Source organism: Schistocerca gregaria, chromosome 6, assembly GCF_023897955.1.
Source record: "Schistocerca gregaria isolate iqSchGreg1 chromosome 6, iqSchGreg1.2, whole genome shotgun sequence".
NCBI lineage: Eukaryota > Metazoa > Arthropoda > Insecta > Orthoptera > Acrididae > Schistocerca > Schistocerca gregaria.
Window position 1 is genome coordinate 384,261,017 of NC_064925.1, and position 21,521 is coordinate 384,282,537.

A 21,521-nucleotide genomic window follows, 5' to 3' on the forward strand; every position below is an offset into this window, starting at 1 on the left:
TACATTCTTGAATATAGATTAATGCCTTATGGTCTGTGTAGACAACTACCTGGTTTCCCAATAAATAATTTCTGAATTTAGAAAATGCCCAGTAAATGGCCAAAAGCTCTTTCTCGGTAACAGTGTATTGCCTCTCATGTTTTTTCAAGGTTCGACTAGCAAAAGCAATAGACCTGTGTTCTATTTTCCCATTTATATTTACTTCTTGGAAAAGGTGAGCACCTAGGCCATAATCACTACTATCTGCCATAATGCAAAAAGGTAAACTTAAATCAGGACGGTACAAAATTTGACTGTTACATAACTGTGTTTTTATTTCTTCAAAAGCAGCTTCACATTCCTGATCCCAAACCCACATTGCGTTTTTCTTCAGCAATCTGTTAAGACTTGGAGCATTTAGAGCTTGGGTACTAATGAACTTTCTGTAGTAACCGCACATCCCGAAAAATGACTTAAGTTGTTTCTTGGTTTTTGGAATTGGGAATTTTGCAATTGCCTCGAGTTTTTCAGGATCTGGCAAAACACCTTCCTCAGAAATACTGTGCCCCAGAAACTTCAATTTTTTCATACCAAACTTACATTTAGATAATTTAAGTGACATTCCCCCTTTCCTTAATCTATTGCAAACCTCCCTCAAAGTATTAACATGTTCTTCCCAAGTTTCTCCAGTGATCAAAATGTCATCTACATACACAGTTAATTTTGATAAAAGATCTTTTCCCAAAACAAAGTCAAGTGCTCTAATGAATTCGGCTACTGAGACATTCAGCCCAAATGGTACCACACAATACTGGTAACATCTTCCCCCATACAAAAAGGCAGTATACTTTCTGGAATCATTTTCTAATTCTACTTGGTGAAATCCTGATGTGAGATCTAAACTGGTCATGTATTTCATTCTTTCAAATTTATGAAGTAATTCGTCTATATTCTTGGGATGATCGGTCTCTCTTTCCAGATACTTATTTAGGTGTCTTGAATCTAGTACAAGCCTGACACTGCCATCACATTTTGCAACCACTACCAAAGGATTATTGTATTGGCTCTTACTTTTCTCAATGATGCCCCACTCTTCCATCTTTTGAAGTTCCTTTTCTACATCTTTTCTCTTTGCAATGGGTACACTATAAGGTTTTATAAAGAATGGCTCATGTGGTTTTAATCTGAGTTTACATTGATAATTCTTTACTCTGCCAGGTCTATCATCAAAAACATCACAGTAATTCCACAATAATCTTTCTAACTCTACCTTCTGTTCTTGGTTCAAATTATCTGATTCCCGTAATTTTTCTTGAACTATATCCCCATATTCTCCATCATCATAATACTCAGTAATTTCCTCTACACAATAACCACTGTCTTTAGAAAATGTAACATCCCTAATTTCAATTCCCTTATCAGCACAGTTTTGAACCGACATGTCAGTACTGGAACATACTCTCGTCTTAGGATCAATAAAGGTAAACAAACTCTCTTCCCAATCAAATGCTGCATTAGCTTTTAATATCCAGTCCATACCCAACAGTACATTCTCATTTAGGTCACTTATTACAAGACATCCTTGAGTAAACTGTACATCATTTATACTGAAGGACAACAACACCTGTCTCTTAACAATTTTGCTCAGTTTGCCGGTAATGCCTCTAATTTTTATTCCAACAACTGGTAATTCAATAAAGTCAGGATCATGCTTAATTATATCTCTTAATTTGCTTGAAATGGCACTAATTGGACTCCCTGTGTCAATCAAACAATACCCTTCCCAACCTGCAGCTTTAATTTTTATGTATGGACTACCAATAGTGGTGTTTTCCCTTTCTTCCTGTTCTTCATACAAAAGATCTTCTGCTATCTCATCATACCTCTGTTCCATATTTAGGTTTTCTTTATTAGGCAATACTTTCTTCAAACTTCTAGGTCTACTGGAATTTACTGGAATGTCTGGATTACTATTTACCTCACACACATCCTGACTAGTACCCCGTTTGATGATTTCATTAGGCTTAAAAGCAGAAACTGGTTCACAAATTTCCCTTAATTTGATCTTAACATCATTGTCATCACTGTAATCTTTAAATTTGTCCCAAACAGATTTCAAAATAATCTCAGATGCATCAGCACAATCAACCCCCCTGTTTCCTGATGTATTACTAAGCTGAACTGGCACAATCTGATTCTCATGTGGAATGTAGTTAGAGTTCCTGGCACAACTATTCTCAACACTATTGCTTATAACATCCTCCTTAACTTCAACATAAACTATTCCATCCAATTCACCATCAAAATCTTCTAGTACATAATCACCATTAGCCTTAACATCAACGTTATCATCATCATTGCCTGAGCTTACACTACAAACACTACTAGTATCACCAACATTACTCACAACACCATCTTCACCAACCACATCCACATGAATATCAGACTTTCCAGAAACTTCAGTACGAACATCATTATGACAACTTACATCTAAAACATCACCACACATAAGTTTGTACAATCCAAAATTATCAAAGTTATCCTTACCTTTCATTTCAGCATTAGGTGCTTCTTCTTGATTATATAAATTTGCAATTATATCATCTTCTAAGCCTACTTCATCAAAGGTAGCCTGGTTCCTATTACAGTTGTTTCTAGAATTTTCTCTGATAACATTCCAAAATTTCCTGTCAAATTTAATTTTTTCATTGCCTCTATCTACAGATCGATCATAAGCATACTGTCTATACTGGTTAGGTCTCTGATTATAGTGCTGTCTGTTCCGGGTGAAATTAGCCTGATTTTGAAAATTCCTTGCCCCAAACTGACAGACTCCCAGTGGAGCATTTAGTCGTTTAAAGGCCTATGTCTGTCGTTTCCCTGCCTCGGGTTACCTTCTCTCATGTCATTACCCCAGGACCTGTTTCGATTTTCCCATTCTCTGTTTGAATTAAAGTGCTGATCATTCCTACCAAAATTTCTTCTGTCATTGCTATTATAATTATCCCTGTTGTTGTTAAAGTTTCTTCGTTCACTATTATTGTTATTATTTCCACGGTTCGGTTCCCACCCTCTGTGTGATGAACCTACAAAGTCGTTAAATCTGTTGTTTTGTTCAAAGGCTCTATCAAGTTTGTCCACATATTTCAAGAATTGTTCTATGGACTCATCTGGACCATATACTAAACCCCATTGTACTCTTTTCGGAAGTCTCCGTTTTAGTGCATCAATTTGAGTTAGCTCATCAAATGGCTTATCCAGATGCACTAATTTTTGCAACTGTTTCTCACAATAGGCTTTCATTGACCCATCAGATTCTCTGTAACTAGGACCATTCAAGAATTCACTTTTGATTCGAGCTTGCTCAGTTTCAGACCAAAATTTGGTTAGAAAACATTTTTCGAAATCTTCAAAGGACATTTCCGCGGAACAATTCTGATTGGCCCACGAAAGCGCCTCACCATCAAGTAATTTCTTTACAAATTTTATCTTAACACTATCTGTCATTATGGACGTGAACTGCTCCTTGCAGAATTGCATGAAGTCTTTTGGGTGTATATTCTTGTCACCGGGATAAGTTTTAATGGGAAAATTTCCCCATACCCCATTACAACTATTACTAAAACCTTTTTGCAACATAGTTTCTTGTATTTCTACAAATTTTCTGTCTACAGTTTTTTCGACATTACCTACTCTACTACAAATTTCTGTGACCTTTTTGTCAGAATCAGATTTGAAAGATTCAATTTCGCTTTCAAAAAATCGTTTTGTCTGGTCAAATTCATTTCTCAATTGAGAATTTTCCTCATTTACAAAATCAACAACTTTTTTAAGTTTTGACTGGTTATTTGAATTTTCGTTACTTAAATCAGTTTCAAGGACAGAAATTTTGCTCTCAACCGTGTCCACACGACAACTAAGTTCTTTTTGGTTTGACTCAAAAGTAATTTGCCATTCTTCGAGAACCTGATTAGTGTGAGCAATCTGTTCTGTATTTGAATTTATTTCTGATTTTAAATCACACACAGCCTTCGAAATCGACCTGTCCATCTGTTGTTGTGTCTGTTCAATTTGTTGACGTAATTCGGCACGAGAATTGTCCATCTTCGAGTTTGTGTTATCCAACTTCGAGTTTAACTCTGAAAACATTTGTTTTAACATTTTCAACATTCCTACACTGTCAGAAGCACTTTCCCTAATAGGTGTACTCGCTACACCCCTGTCAATACTGAAATCTGCGTCTTTTTCCATTATTTTAGGAAGCAGGTACACATCTTAGTGTCCGTCGGCGGTCGTTGGTGTCTGTGTTTTGCGAAATTTCTTCAATTCCAGGATGGTTTCGCTCGGTTGATTCACTCCTCCTCTTGTGACCCCAGAATCGACGTATTTACTTCTGAAGAATGACTGGTCCGTCGCATATCCTCTTCTTGTGGTCCCAAAACAGACGTATTTTCTTCTTGTGATCCCAGAAGAGACGTATTTTATTTTGAAGAATCACTGGGTGGTCGTCATATCCCAGCTCCTCCACCAAATTATAACATCCCAGCTTCCTCAACCAAATTATAACATTTCAGCTCCTCAACACCAAATTAAAACGTTGCATTAGGAGGTGTCTGCTTCGTGCAAAAGGTCTTGAGTTCATATTGACGACAACAAGTAATTCTTCATTACAGACGTTTATTTACAAACAGAACTGACAGACTTCGCAGACTCAACAACTCTCTCAGAGCTAACCGCACTGCATATCCGAACTGGCCACTGACAACTCCTAGGTGTATTAATATCTTTCCAAACAATGAGAGTCTTTTACAATGTTTTGTTTACAGTACGATAGGAATTCATGACTTAAAACTAAATTAGACATTACAGAATTTTAGTACAGATTAAAGTAAGTAAAAGGATCAGTACATATAAATTCTTACAAGCATAATTTCCAAATAGATTTTATAACATTTTTCTACCAGCTTCTGGATAACCTTCACCAGATTTGTACCGATGTTTCCAGAAATATCTTGACATTTGATTCTGGATATTTCTTGAGTGATTTAGAACAACTATTTATATGTAAAATGATTTAATCATGTTTCAAAATGTAAATAAATCTTTTTAGCAATATTTCTTGATACAAATCGTCTTTCGAAATTAGGTTATGAAACAGTTTTCACAAGTTTTCGTATTTTTGCGATCATAATATAGAATTTCTCCATAGAAAGTTCCAGAAGTGTGCATTGAATGTTCATTTACAGACTTTCTCCTTAGCTGGTGAGTTTTTAAAAGTATCTTGTCCATATTATATGAAATAATTTAGCTCAAAACTGATAATTTATACAATTAATCAGAGCTACAGCAAACAGTGAGTCTTTCTTTTACAAAATGAAATATAATTACAAAATTGAATGAAAATAGGTTACTAACACTAATATATATTTACATTAATTCTATTTTTGTTCTTTCTGTTCAAAATGTCCTAATATTGACACAGTACAATATTTAAACATCACCAAAGTTTCTCTTTACATTTTGCATATCTGTATCGACATCCCCTAAAAGTCTACAGTATCGAATACTTCAATATGTCCCAATATGTCCTGTAATGTTACAGTGCCTATATCTGTCTATTGTTGTTGAAGGCCGTAATGGTCGAAAGCTATAATTGTGAGATTCTTTTTGTTGAGCCTATCTGCAACTCAGCATTCCCGCTATGTGGTGAGTAGCAACTTTCCTTCTGATAATATAGCCAATAATAAAAGCAAGACACAAAATAATCAGCTGATCGTCGTAGGCCAAGGAATCATGTATACAGTTTTGCATATATGGCTGCGCATTTGTTGCCTGAAGCTAGCCAATAAAATTAAGTTTCATGGAAACAATATATGAGAAGAATGATTAATGTTTCAAATTTCTAATAAATGAAACATAATTGCTGATATTTGTCTTATGGGCATAAGGCCGCAGCCAAAGACATAATTTTCTCTCCAGTGTTCCATATTTCAGTGCTGGAGACATCATCAGAGGCTTTAATACAAGCATCTGTTGATTTTTGATGTCGTCTGATCTCTGCCTAAGATTGCAGAGTCACCCTGACTTATGATATGCAGCTTGTAGTGGGGGAAGATTTGGTACTATTCATTTGATTTAGTACTAAGGCCCACAACTTGTCTAATTTCAATCGATTTGCTTTTCTTTTAAAGTTGTTTTTGTGGTTGACACAACCACAGCATTTATAAAAATTACAAAATATACTAACGGATGTTGTGTCTGAATGTTACTACCAAGTCAGCCCAAAAATCCATGGAAGCAGAAAAGTTATTACGTACTGTTGGTCTGTAAAAGATCGCACTAGGAGTGCTTGTAATAACTATCAGGGGACATCAAAAAGTTGCCATTCGGAGGCCTTACAGTCTGGAATTGGTATGCCAACTGGATAAAATTGCTTTGAGCATAAGGATAATGATCCCACTGACACGAGGTTGAAGATACCTGTTTGGTAAAACACTATGTTCTGCTGTGTAAAAGGGACTGAAGGCATGACAATCTCATGGAGAGAAATGAGGACTACAGGACAGGTGCTAGAGTGTCTCTCAATTTAGATGGCGTAACTTCTGCATTACAACATGTGCAATATGGGAATGTGCATTATCATGAAGCAGCAGCACCCCTTCTTGCACCATTCCACGGAAGTGGTTTTCGACAGACAAGTTTACCCGTACACATTCTTCATTTGCTGATGTTTATCTTTTGGCAGCCAAGAGAGGAATAATGGTACATTGATCCTCTTTGATGCACTTGGTAGTAACATCACCATAGTTCACATTTCTGCGTTTACTACATGTGAGTCAGAAAATTGTGAATGCCACACTAATCCCTTGCCTTCAATTGGTGCTTATATACCTGCATCAGAGTCACACTACATTGCTTACATGCTATAGCAATGCCCTCAAACAGAAACATCTTGATGGCCCCATATACATATGCATTTGCTCAGCAGGACAGCACTAGAAGAGAAATGTGACAACAGAATAATTCGAACTAACCAATAACATTTGTGAACAATGATTGTGCTCAATTTACTTAACTTCTGGTAACAGTTTGATGCGTGGCACTTGAGATCCTATACCTAATCCTATAAAATTCTAAATAACTGTGCCCTCTCTTGTCAGTCTGTGTTTTAGTTGCTATGACTGAATATATTATGCAAACCCTCATAGTTAACTGTCTTGTTGCTCAATAAATAGTGACTGCTACATCAGAACTGTGTTCTTCTGAACAGAACTTCCAGAACTCATGTTCTGTGTAACTGTAGGAATTGTAGCAACTACTGGAGCCACAGGAACTGAGTGTCAGTGGCAGAAGGATTTTCATCTACTAAGCAGAAGCAATGTAGTCCAGCCTTGACAGTGCTGTCTGTGGCATTGGGCAACACTGTGTGCAGATGTATTTGGTGTCCTATTGCTTGTTAAATAGTGACCACTAAATCAAAATTGTATTCTTCTGAACAGAACTTGTGAACTGTATAGCTGCACGAACTGTAGGGACTGCCAGAGCTGCAGGAACTAAGTGATCATCAGCAGCCCATCATCTGATGTGCCTGTTGGCAGAAGGATCTCCACCTGCACCAGCAGTAGGCTGAACCAAAGTAGTCCATGGTGGGCAGTGCCATCTGGAGATGGCTGCTCTGAACTGAGAAGGCAATTGGTGTGTGGTTGTGATTGTGTGTTGGCAGCCTCTTGTGGTATTGATGTGTACCTCTGAGCCATGTCCACTGCACAGGCAATTTTTATTGTTCATCTGTGAAATCTTATATGGTTTTCTGTTTGAAGAATCCTTCAGGAAAGCCATACTGAGAAGCAGTTAACAAGTTTTGCTGAGTTACATGTGTCAGTACTACACCATAGACTACTTCCTCAAAGGACTTTTGAAAATATTGGAAGAATAGAAATGGATCTATAATTAGACATGGTTTCTGTATCTACAGTTATTGATGGGTGCTACAACAGTCTGTTTAAGCCTGTTAGGAATTACATGGTGGATCATAGATTAATTACAAAGATAGCTTACAGGTAGTCCTATTAGACCAGCACAAGGTGTTAATGGTCGACTACAAACACCATCATAGTCACCTGAATTATTACTACTTTGTATTTTGTATTCTCCTGAGTTGCTTATATTTTTAGGCTATTTTCTATTGGTGCTACATGCCGTGTGTGCACATTTAAATTCAATTCTTATTTATTTGGTTATTTACTAGTGGGTGGAGTGTTTGCTGCCACTGTGAGGAAGTAATCATTGAATTTGGTAGTCAGTGGTTTGATGTCACCATTTCTGCCAAAGTTACTTTCTGGGGCATCAGTTTCATTTGGATCACAATTTGTTTCATGTATAATAGTGTTCAAGTTTGCTGTACCTGTTGTGATAGTTTCAGCAATGGACTACAGCTTGGCCTCTGAATAGAGGTCTTTCTTCCTGCTGCAGTTACTTCATTGCAAGCAGTTAGCCATCTCTTATCCTTGCTCTTCTTCAATTTTACCCAATTTTTTAATTTTTAAAGAAGGAAAGAACAAGAATGAAAGTGATGTAGGAATATATTTAAGAAATACTTAAATTTCCCTTCTGCATACTATGATTTATAAATTCTTCCCAAAATTCTTCCCATAACTGCTCTGTATACTCTGTCATCAAGTAATTATTTATTAGTTCGTGATATGTGACTTTTTCATATGATCTGAAAATAATGGGATAGCATATTTTGGTATGTTTGTCTCTGTAACTGGGTCGTCAGTGTAAATGGCCTCCAAGCGGAGAGCCAAGGTTCGATTCCTGGTACTGCTGGGGATATTTCCTTGGTTGGAGGACTGGACCCGGGTGCACACAGCCTCATGAGGCCATCTGAGGAGCTGCATGATTGAGAGGTCTAAACATCGACAGTGGCTGACCCCATGCCCCTCCACACCAAATTCGGATGATGCCATACAGTGGAGTTTGTCACTGCAGCAGGTTTAAGTGTTCATTTTTCCCACATGCCATTTGAGAGTGGAACAGTAGAGAGACAGGCACTTGAGCAGAGTAATCACATAGATGTAGATGTACATCACATGGTCTTAGAGTCCCGAGAAGGGCCTGATCGTGGTGTTTTATTTTTTTAGTTTTGTTTTATTATTAATATTTGTTCTTCATGGTCAGGTACACTATCAACTATTGTTTGTGAAATTTAAAATTTTCCTGGCGAATTAAATGTTTGAAGAGATTTTGGGATTGCAGTCAGTTGTCGTAAACTTCACTCAATGATATTTTGACTGGCAGGTGTCCAGACAAAATATCGTGGAGTGGAGTTTATGATGACTGGCTGCAATCCCAAAATCTTGTCAGACCATTGTTTTTACATCTGAATCAGTGAAGGTTATTGGGCCTGAAGGCAATTTGCCAGTGGCTTTTGTACTGTGTCCTTCAGTTGTCATAGTGAATGATTCTCTAGTTAAGTCTGCATAACCTTATTGAAACTTAATAAACACAATCATGGTCCATAGTATGTTGTAATGCGACATTTATTTAATTTTATTTTCAGCTATGTGTCTTTGTCAAGCACCTGTAAAATGAACATGGAAAAGCACTACATGGTCTGCATACATCACCATGTATAAATAACACTTTACATACCTCACAAAAGATAAAACATTGCTGTAAAAATTCTTTACTTATATTTGTAACATCTGTATCTCATGTCATTTTCAAATCACTCTTAATTACAAGTAAAAAGTAGCCGCATTCTGTCATTTTTGAAAAGGATCCACACTACAGTGAGACCTTTCAAGACCGTATTCTGAACTTTGCTCTATGTACAACAATGTGCTAACTGACAACAGCTGGTAATTTGCTATCACAGATATACATTAATCCAAAAACTAGACCCTCGGTAGCACATGTCATAGGCGTGTTTCATATATTGCTGGAGTGCCAGACTCAGTTGATGTCACGTATAAAAACAGTCAGCAACCAAACAATACATTATGTGTATACAATGACATAAAACATTGTATACAGGTGTATGACCAGACAAACTACATTATTATAAACATAATATTAACAAGAATATATATATGAGGTATGTACACAATTCAATAAATAATTGAAATAGAATGCTCCGCAAATTGCTGGCTTGCCAGGTATAATGACTGCCTTCTATTGTAAGTCATCAGGGTCTGAAAGCCATTTCTAGACACACAGAGGCCAGACTTGCTATCTGTACAGAAAGATAACCCACAGGATTTTTTTTTTTTTTACTTTTAAGTAACAAACAATATACAATTATTTAATTGGATAGATAAAAAATCCACTCGTCAAGTGGCAGCAGAACACACACAGAAAAGACTGTTGTGATTGGCAAGCTTTTGGAGCCAGTGGCCTTTCAGGCAGAAGGGTTGAAGGAGAAAGAAGCAGCGTGAAGGAAAATGACTGGAGAGGTCTAGGAAAAGGGGTAGACTTTGGGAAAGTCACCGAGAACAGCGGGTCAGGGGATACTTACCATATGGGATGAGAAGGAAAGACTTGTTGTTGGGGAGTGCATCGGATAAGATTTGAAAACCTGAGATTTTAAAGCTGCAAGACAGCGTAATATGCAAGACAGAGATTACTACTAAAACACTGTGCACAAGAGTGGAAAGCTAAGTGATTGTACTTAACAAAGGTGGGAGGGGCAAGTGAACAATAGACGGGAAAGTCAATGAAAGATGTAGAAAACTAAACCACTGTGAAGCAAAGAGGAGTTACAGTGAAGAAAAGCTGAAATGGATTCCAGTTCCTGCATCTCAGCTGTTCTTCACCGTAACTACTCTCTGCTTAACTCCGTTTTAGTTTTCTACATCTTTCATTGTCTTTCCCATCTATTTTTCACCACCCCTCCTCCCACATCTGTTACGTACAATGCACTTAGCTTTTAACTCTTGTGCACGATGTTTTAGTAGTAATATTTGTCTTGCATATTACCCTGTCTTCTGCCTTTAAGCTTTCAGGTTTTCAAATCTCATCTGATGCATTCCCCAACAATCAGTCTTTCCTTCTCATCCCATATGGTAAGTCTCTCCTCACCCACTGGGTGACTCTCCCAAAGTCCACCCCTTTTCCTAGACCTCTCCAGTCCTTTTCCTTCACCCTTATTGCTTCCCCTTCAACCCTTCTGCCTGAAGGAGGAGCCACTGGCTCCGAAAACTTGACAATCACAGCAGTCTCTTATGCATGTGTACTGCCGCCACTTGCTGAGTAGATTTTTTTAATCTATTCAGTTAAATAATTGTATCAAAATTAAGCAATATACAATGCATGAAAGTGTGGCAATCAAATGTCACCTGCATTATAAAATGCATCAACCAGTATTTGGAACATCAAGCACTTCATGACTTACAGTGTTTGATAGTGTATCATAATATAAAATACATTAAAGAACCTTATAACAATGAAAACAATCAGTTTTTGATAAAATAATTTAATTAGGTAGATAAAAAAATAGTCAGCAAGCGGTGACAGAACACACACATAAAAGGAAGTTGTAATTAGGCAAGCTTTTGGAGCCAGTGGGTCCTGCTTCAGGTTATGCCCTGAGTTATCAGTCTTCAAATCACATCCTGGCTCTACAGTTTCACTTCTGCCAGCACCTATTTCATAGTTTCCAAACATGATAGAATTTTACTTGCATGTTTTGCTCACCTAGGACTCTTGGAAGAAAGGATGTCACTAAGAAGTTCTGAGACAGTTCACACTTTGCTGCAGAATAAAAGATTCTTCCTTGAATAACCACTAGGTTGTGCCTGAGCCATTTTCCATTGGATTCTTTCCTCCAAGAAAGCTGGTTAAGAGGGATATACAGTTTGCCCTTCCCATATGAGATACTGAAAGCTTTGGATTAAAGCAATCAGGTAGATGCAGTATTTTTTGATTTCTGAAAAGCATTTGACTCAGTACCACACCTACACTTATTGTCAAAAGTATGATTGTATGGGTTATCATGTGAAATTTGTCTGGACTGAGGATTTTGTGGTAGGGAGAATGCAACATGTTATCATGGATGGAGAGTTATCATCAGATGTAGAAGTAACTTCAGGTGTGCCCTAGGGAAGTGGGTTATTTTTTTTATTTTTAAATTTTTTTTTTAGATGATGCAGTTATCTGTACTGAAGTACTATCTGAAAAAAGTTGCATAAATATTCAGTCAGATTGTGATAAGATTTCAAAGTGGCGCAGATGCTGGCAACTTGCTTTAAATGTTCAGAACTGTAAAATTATACACCCTTTTTAGGTATTTGAAATGGAATGATCACATAGGTTCAGTCGTGCAGAAGACTTTGGTTTATTGGTAGAATACTGAGGAAGTGCAATCATCTTCAAAGGAGATTTCATACAAATCACTTGTGTGACCAGTTCTAGACTATTGCTAGAGTGTGTGGGACCCATACCACACAGGACTAACAAGGGATACTGAACTTATACAGAGAAGGAGAGGAGTTTGGAAAGTAAGAGAAAGGTAATAACCGAAATGGAGCTGTGAGTGTGGGTCGGGAATTGCCTGTACAGCTCAGTCAATAAAAGCACTATCCACAAAAGGGATACTCTTAGATTTGACTCTTGAACCAGAACACAGTTTTAATATGCTAAAAAAGATTCAAGCTACTCTGTAGACCAAGTGAAACTGTTGTAATGTTGATAGAGCCTTTTTCTCTTGTGAACTAATGAATTTGATGAATTTCTGGAACCTATGAAAAATCTGTGCCACAAATAACAATTTTTGTATCTAACAGGAAACACTGACATGCACACATCGCAAGACGCTTGAGGGACATTCTTATGGAGTTGCCTACATTGCATGGAGTCCGGATAGTACACACTTGGTGGCCTGTGGACCTGAAGACTGCCCAGAGCTGTGGATCTGGAACATCGAATCAGACGAGTTACGTGTGAAGGTTTCGCATTCGCCTGAGGACTCCCTTACCTCCTGTTCATGGCATCGTGATGGCAAAAAATTTGTCACAGGTGGCATCCGTGGGCAGTTTTATCAGTGTGTGAGTACATTTGTAAGTCTCAATAACTGCTTTTAAGACTGTAGCGATTTAATAGTAAGTAGCTTGTAGTTGTAAAAACATATTGGTAACATGGCAGTAATTTTTAATTACATTAAAAAATGTTGAATTCCAAAAATTGTTAAATTTATTAGTGGTAGGGATGCTACCCAGAGTCCAGAAACACACAAAAATAGATCAAAAGTACTCATAATTTTCAGACAATAGGCCTCATCTTATGGAAGGTGAAAGAAGTTGGTTTGTGAAGGTTAGTGTACTTTTTGGGGTACATGGTGACAGATTACTTAAAATTCAGTCCATTTCGTAGGGTAAGGGAGCGGGAGAGGGGGGGAGACAGTCAATGATGAAGGAAAAGGCAACAGAAAGGGTTGGAGGTTAAAGACAGTTATACTGTCTTCAGTTCAGAGATGATCTGAGGGATGGCTAGAGTGAACAGTAAAGATAGAGTTGAAGAGGAAGAGAAAATTACAGGTAAAAGGAATAATGTTATGGACAAGTAAATAATTAATGAAAAGAAAGGGAAAGAAAAAGGTCGAGAAGAGAATGAGTATAAAGCAAGAGAAGTAAAAAACAGAAAAAGTAACAAGAAGAAAAAAAGGAAGGGTTCCTGTGGAAGGAGAATAAAAAGTAATTAAATAAATAAAATAAGATTTATTCCAACAAGTATAGGGAAAAAAGTACAGTTTAGACTTTCAGAGGTTAATACTAGAAGGTTGGTGGGATGGGAGGATATATTGGAGAGCAACTCTTATCTCTGTAGTTCAGGGAAACTGACACTGATGAGAGGAGTGTACAAGTGATCTGTGTGATCAACCAGCAGAGCATGTTTGGCCTCTTGGCTCTGGACATCCCTAAGGAACACATTTCTTCTGTATCATTAACACATTCTGACAGTTAAGAGTGTGTGTGTATGTGTGGTGGGCGGGGGGGGGGGGGGGGGGGGGGGGGGGGGGGGTCGCGTGCTTGTGTGTGTGCGTGCATGCATGCATGCATGTGTGTACATTTAAGTCTGTTAGCTGTGAGGAAGGACGTTATTCGAAAGATAAATCTTGTTCATTTGCTTATGGAATGTTCAGTGCCTCAGCAAGGAGAGTGGTTCGCTTTTTTCCTTCCATTGTTCATATTCTCGCCAAAATTCTCCAGATAGTGTTGAGGATTTGTGTAACTAGACGATACCAGTATATTTCTATGGGTGTCTTAATATCCATACCTCTATCTGCAACATTTCATGTGTATTTCCTATCATGGCATTTGCCCGACATGGCTCCTGCTGTGGCACCTATTGTGGCATCCTGAAACTGTACTTGCTCATGACTTTTGTTGCATTGTGAAAACACATAAATTACACTTCCAATCACATGTAATTGGAACTCTGTCGTCACAGGATCTTGAAGGCAATGTACTTGACTCGTGGGAAGGAGTGCGGGTGAATTGCCTTTGGTGTCGCAGTGATGGAAAGACAGTCCTTGCAGCAGATACCCATCATCGTGTTCGTGCCTACAACTTTGATGAGCTTTCTGACTATAACATGTAAGTGTTTCAGTGCTCTAAAAATTTATATTGTTGCTGGCTGATGAATGCCTAAGTACCTTCTCAGAATGCAACTACAATGTAAATGATTTGGTGAACAGATCTGGATGACAGAGAAGAAATTGATTTAGTAATACAATATAACTAACCAAATCGTGACAGGAAGCACCTGTTGACATACTATACCAATATTATATTTTAGAGAAAAAATTTAACTACTGCCAATTAATTTTTGACTTCTGATGAGTGTGTGTTGATGTGATGCTCTCATGGGATGAGAGTTTGTTAATGAGTGTGCCAAAGGGTCTGTGGCAGTTTCAGATTTGCCATTGAGGATTTAAAAAGAAATTAATGGTAAGACACATTGTATAAAATTGCTTGCTTTGTGTTGACATAAATCGGAGCAGAATTTATGGAAAGAAACTGTCAATACAGACATAACTTACACTGACTGGGTGTTGTGCCGTGGAGGAACACAGTGACCATCCAGTAAACAAAATTCTAACCTATGTCACTCATACTGATGCCCTTGTGGCTGTTGAACAATACCTCTCCCAACATCCTTCTGACTCCAAACCCACTGCCTCATTCCTTACACATCTCACCAATTACATCCTCACATGCAACATCTTCTCCTCTGAGAAGAAGACACAGAAACAAATCCATGGCTCAACTATGGGCACTCGCATGGCACCGTCCTATGCCAACCTCTTTATGGGCCTTTAGGAGGAAATGCTCCTAGGCTCCCAAAACCCCAAGCCCCTTGTGTGGTACAGAACCATTGATGATATCTTGACCCGAGGACAAGACACCCTACGCTCATTTCTCCACAGTCTCAACCCCCTTTTCCATCCGCTCCATCTTGTCCTCCTCTGCCCAGTGTGCTCCCTTCTCCCTTATCACTCAAACCATTCGTCTGTCCATTTCAAACCCATTAACACTCACAGAACGTACTTTTGACAGCTGCCACCTGTCACCCCTTCCAAACAAAAACGTTGCTCCCATTCAGCTTAGCCACCCATGGAAGGTGTATCTTGTGGACTGATGAGAATTTCCGTGCCTTGTATACTGAAAGTACCAAAATACCTTCACAAACAGGAATTCTCCCCCCCCCCCCCCCCAACCACCCCCCACCTCCACCATCACTCCCTCCCAACCACCCACACCCACCTACCCACCAACCATTACCTTTCCCAAAAACATAGTCTGCAAACTGATTTCTCTTACCATATCCTCAGACACACTTAATGATTCCACCACCCCTCAGAATCAACTGTAAAGGAGCATTCCCTTAAATCACCCAGTGTCACCCCCGACTGCAGCAACTGAACCATGCCCTTCACCACGGCTTGAACTATCATTATACCCAGAAATGAGGGATATGAAACCCACGTCCCTTCCCACCCCTCGTTAAGTGGTATTCTGTGCCCATCCAACCTACACATCATTCTGGTCCATTCCTATGCCACTCCCATTCCCAACTCCTTGCGCTGCAAATGTCACATCCCTGTGGAAGATCCAAATGTGGAAAAAGCTGCATACACCCACCTAGCACATCCTACTCTTAGTTCTGTCATAGCTTATCCTATCCTGTCAGAGGAAGGAATCCATGACGTATCTACTGCAATTTCTGCACAATATTTTATGTGGATGTGACCACTAACCAGCTGTCGACTTTGATGAATGCCCTCCACCACACTGTGACCATGAAAATAGTGGTGAACATGCTGCTGAGGACAACAGACTCAATTTCAGTGGGCTGCTTCACAGTCTGTGCCCTCTTTATCTTCCCCTCCAGCACCAGATTTTCTGGACTTCACAGATTGATGGGAACTATCCTTGCAACACATCCTTTGCTCCAGTAATCGTCCTGGCCTCAATCTTCAGTAACTCACTGCATCCACACCATCTACCCAGTTGCCTCCTGCTAGTGTGTCGCATTACTATCCTGCACATCTGTTGCCTCCCTCAAGCCATCAGCTACCCCTCCCCAACCTCTCCTTCTGCTACTTTACTCCTAAAGTATTTACTTTCTATGAGTACTTTTCTTACCAAATTCCTTTATGGCATTTTTCAACCTTAAGTCCCACAAATAATATGATAATCAGTTTTGACTTGGTAGCTAATCATCATCAGAAGAGTGATGAGGTACTATGTTACTTACTCGGAAGTGTAGCTGAGACACCCTGGGATAGTAACTCCTCACTGTTTTAATACTGTCCCCTTTGTAATAAATTCACATCATCTGATGATGACTTTCTAAGAAGTTAGAACTGGTTATGATACCATTTGTGAGATGTAATACTGAAAAACACAGTTACATAAACTGTTATTTCTTTAGACTGACTTTCTTGATGTTTATTAAGCATAGTCATATTCTGTGCCCTTGTTTCTGAGTGAAATGGTATGCCAGTTGTAACCACATGCTGTGGAATAAATACTAATTACTTACTCTTTTGATGCAGTTAAACCTTGCAAATCTGTTCTTGGATGAAATCCGACTCCCAGCTTAGCCCGATTATCTCATTCCCACTGTTTATTAGGACTCATTAATGACTCATCATCTGCGCTATTGATCAGTAGACATATGGGTACTGATAGGTGTTGTTGTTGGATCAGTTTTAGTATGAAATAACTTGTTTCTAACTCGATCAATGAGATTTTTGTGCACACATTTGTCTTATAAATCAGTAATAGTGTTCTTGTCACTTATTAAAGTGTTTAAATTATGGCCTGAATTAAATGTAAGCATGTGATGATGTCTTTGGTGGAGAAATTGAAAGTGCTTGAAAAGTTTTTAAAGTCGTACAGTATTGATGATATGAAAGAACTGGAAATATGCAAGACTTTGAAAAACCTATAAGTGAAATTCTAGACAGCACTTTGTAGGTGTATTTTGAGCAGGAGAGGAGGAAAGGAAATCTGTTGTATGGACCAATCAGAAAGAAAAAGCACTGATTTCGTATGAAAAATTACAGGAAACTGAAAAGTTTATGGCCAGTTAAGTAGTTACAAAACTTGCCAATTACTATTGCTCTTTGTTGTACTGCTAATGGCAGTCACAAGATGCCATTGTGATAAAAAAAAGTGAAAAAAGGAGCCGGTTAAAAAATATTATTATTGTATCACTACTTGTATATTATTCAAACCAAAAGTGAACCTAGATGGAATCCAGCCCATTTAAGGTGTGGTTTTGTGACCAATTATTTCCTATTGCTACACAATACATAAAATAGAAAAACTCCCTAAATGTACCATATTGATTCTTGACGATGCGACACCTCATCTGTCTGAAGATGAACTTTAAAAGACAAAATAAAAGCTTTATTTCTTCCTGCCAATGCAACATGTCTAATCCGACCCATGGACCAGGCATTCAGTCAGTGGCTGAAGAAGCAATATTGTCAAAAATACATTTGATCCACTTTAGAGAGGACCCAGGAAGGCAGGAGTTTGTTTCAAGTGATGGGAAGGCAGCAGCTTGTTTAAAGCGATAAAATCAGTAAATATAAAAGTTGTGATCTATACATTTGCCGTAGTTTGGGAAGAAATGTCAGCATCAATGCTAGAAAAATCTTGTTGCAAAGTAGGCAAAAATGAATGAAATTAAAGATGAAACATCAAAAGAAACGAGTGAAGAGAATTAAGATGAAACAGACAGTGCAACAATTGATGAAAGTAAAAAATAGAAACTCCAGCAATTTTGAGGCATTTGTGAACTTGACAACTGGGTGTTGAGCCCAGTGATGTAAGTGAATGGATCAGTACAGCTGTCATTGACTGCACAATGGAAGAAGAATAACTGACAATCAAATCATTGACCCTGTAATTCAAAGAACCAATGAGAATGATCATGATAGCAATAAAGACAATGGACTTTTGGCTTGAATATCAACATACAGATGGTCAAATTGTATTTGCTATAACATTTCAGTACACTGAACGAAACTCTACGTCTACCCCAAAAGACATTTTGTGCATGGGTAATGGTAGAACATCGTACCAAAATCAAGTTTGTTGTTTCCTAAGCGAAAGCTTATTACAGACCTTTTTTGAACTGCTTAGTAACAGAACATTTTTTACCGTATGATCTCATGTTTTAAGCAGTTGAAAAACAGTTGTGTGTCATTGTGGTACTGTAATAAACTTTCTCTCAAAGCAGCAATATTTTGCTATGTGATGCAGACTTATTTTAGAATACAGCCAGTACTATACATTACACTTTTGAATAACAATTTTTAGTATGTCGGCATTTTCTTTTCATTTCATTATGGTTTTAACATGGCACCCAATACTTCAGACAGTATTTCCAATTGAAAACTAAAGTTTTAATGTACTGTATTGTAATGGTATGGGTCGATAAAAGTGTTCCTCTGATAATCTGATCTTTTTCGCATTCCTACCGTTATCTCAGTCCCATAGGTGACGAGTTAGTGAGGTTCTACTGTAGTAACTTAATGTGGACTTTTTCTTTTCTTCACTGTAGATGATTGATGTTATAACTTCATTTTTGATTCTTTCAGAAGCAGCAAGTATGTTATTAGTGTCAGGTCCTAACAAAAATAACATAAACAGTTTCAGAAATAACTGCAACTATTCGTCTTTTGTGATGCTTGACTTTTTATTTATTTATGATGACATGTTTTGAATCATCTAGCGACTCATCTTCACCTGGTGCACGCTTTTAAATGCAGGGAGCATTGTTGGGGTTGTGTAGCTGTGGCAAAATAGAGAAATGAAACAAGCAAGCACTGAATGAGGTGAAAATTATTTACATTGTTATACTGACTTAAAGGCATTACTTATAATCATTAGCATTCACATTCAACATGGGAGTAGTTCACATTACGTGTTGTTAGCATCATTTATCCAGTGAGCTTGAGATTTCATCATACTTAAAACAGGCACTTTGCTTCCATGATTGCTGATGCCTCTCAAGTATGTCCTGGGCGATGTTCTGTGTGACATTGGGCCCTCCCTTCAATATTTTGTAACAGGAAGTAATAGTGTAATTCTCATTCTGGTTGTAGAAACTGAAAGAACACCAAGTAATGAACTATGGTATAAGGCTTACAGGAAACTGAAGCACACGAACAAGTGTGTGCATGTACTCACTTCATCATCCATCTGGTGCTTCAAAAAACCCCACTGCCGCTAACAACTTCAGATGTGAATTAAACAAGCTCTGAACAACATTTGATAGAAACACATGCGGAAATAAATGTATGCAATGAGCTATGAGGAGTGGCAGTAACAGGATAGATAAAGAGACAGAACAAATTCCTGTTGTCTGCAAACCAAATTTCAGAAGTGTTAGTAAACATGCAGTCTAGGTGCTTTGCTGCGGAGGTATAAAGACAATATTTCATAGTAGGCCTAAGAACCATGATTTTTTGAGGCCCACAAAGGATTCATAGATTTGTAGGTGCTCTGCAGACTTAAGGGAAGTTCAGCTTTCAGATGAGTTGTGCGATGTCTGTGTTCAGGAAACCAAGAGACTAGTAAACCCAAGTGTGCATTTTCCTTTCCTTCCTTTTATCTTTTCTTTGCCATTGTTTTCCTCTCATACATATATTCATGTGAAAATGGAGTGACGTAAACATTGTGGATATATTTTTATTGTTGAAATGAATATGTTAAACTGTGCAGTGCAGCAACTTGTCTGCCAGCCTGCAGTGATTTTGTGTCAATGAAAGTCTCAGTGTAGTAGCTTGCATTCATGTTTTTAACAAGTTTTGATGCACAAATCCTTGTCTATAAGACAATAGATGTTGTTTTTTATTATTATTTTCATCCTTTGTGACTTGTAGTTTTCGGAATGTAGCTTACCATTACCTGCACCACGCAGATGTGTAGTTTTGAATGTAGTAATGTAACAACCTGTATACATGCTTGTTTTTACCAGCATGGAGTGAACTGGTATAGGAACAGACTCAGAGTTTCAAATAGATTGTTTTTGTGTTTTTAACAAGCCTGGCACTGCAAATCCTTGTCTAAAAGACATCAGTGCTATTTTTCGCTATTGTTTTCATTTGAAGTTTATTAGTAGGATGGATAGGGAGTGTACATGCTGTGTGCGGATACAGAAGAAGCAGGCTGTAGTTCATGAATAGCTGAGAAATCTGTTGACTATGGCAGCCATCTGCAGGCTGCTGCTTTGGGGTGTAGCAGCAGCAGAAAAACGGGCATGTCGCATGGGATACATCAGTTATCGCTTGTTTTGCCCATGGGCTATGCTGCCAATGCACTTTTCCATGTACATGACATTTTTGTTGCATGAGGCAGAGGGTGACCACTGGCCAATTGTTTTCACCCATATCTTGATTGAAGCAGGCACACAAAATGGGATTTGGGGGGGGGGGGGGGGCACTTGGTAGTGACAGTTTACTAGTTCTTATTTTCAGTAGATAGTGGTACTTTGGTTTGGGACTGACAGGAATATCTCAACCTGTGGCTCTGCCAATCCTTGACAGTTTTAGCTGCTGGTTTTTGGATCTGCAGTATAGGTAGGAGAACTGTAGAATTCACCTTGATAACTTAAGGTTGCACTACACAGAGGAAGCAGCTATTCAGGTAGTAGGGTACATGTAGAATCCACATGGTTTTTTAGGGTAGTATAGTTTGAGGGCTTGTGATGAACACTCATGACAAAGCGAAATCTGAGTGTTTACAAAGCAGATGGAGGTGACTTTAACCTACTGAATAGATACTGGGATGTCTGTGGAGTCGTTGCAAATGATATGGGCAGACAGTTTTATGAAGCAATTCAGAACACATTTTCTGAAAACTGTCTTGAGCAGCTAGTTCGAAATAGAAGTATTTTAGACCTTGTAACTACAGCTACATTCGGGCCTGATCTTATTAACAGTATCAGTGTGGAAATGGGGTTAGTAATCATGGTGTCATCATTGTGACAATGTTTACTAAAATTAATAAATCCACCAAGAA

The 21,521-nt window shown here is 38.2% G+C and overlaps 1 protein-coding gene across 2 annotated transcripts in view; it reads left to right on the forward strand.

The window, feature by feature from the left end:
* LOC126277904 (WD repeat-containing protein 26) overlaps window positions 1-21,521 on the forward strand; it is a 146,247-nt gene that overhangs the window by 81,338 nt on the left and 43,388 nt on the right. For both annotated transcript variants that reach the window (XM_049977461.1, XM_049977462.1), the window contains 2 exons: window positions 12,765-13,025; window positions 14,428-14,573. In XM_049977461.1, the coding sequence (XP_049833418.1) occupies window positions 12,765-13,025; window positions 14,428-14,573 (407 nt within the window). The remainder of the gene's footprint in view (window positions 1-12,764; window positions 13,026-14,427; window positions 14,574-21,521) is intronic.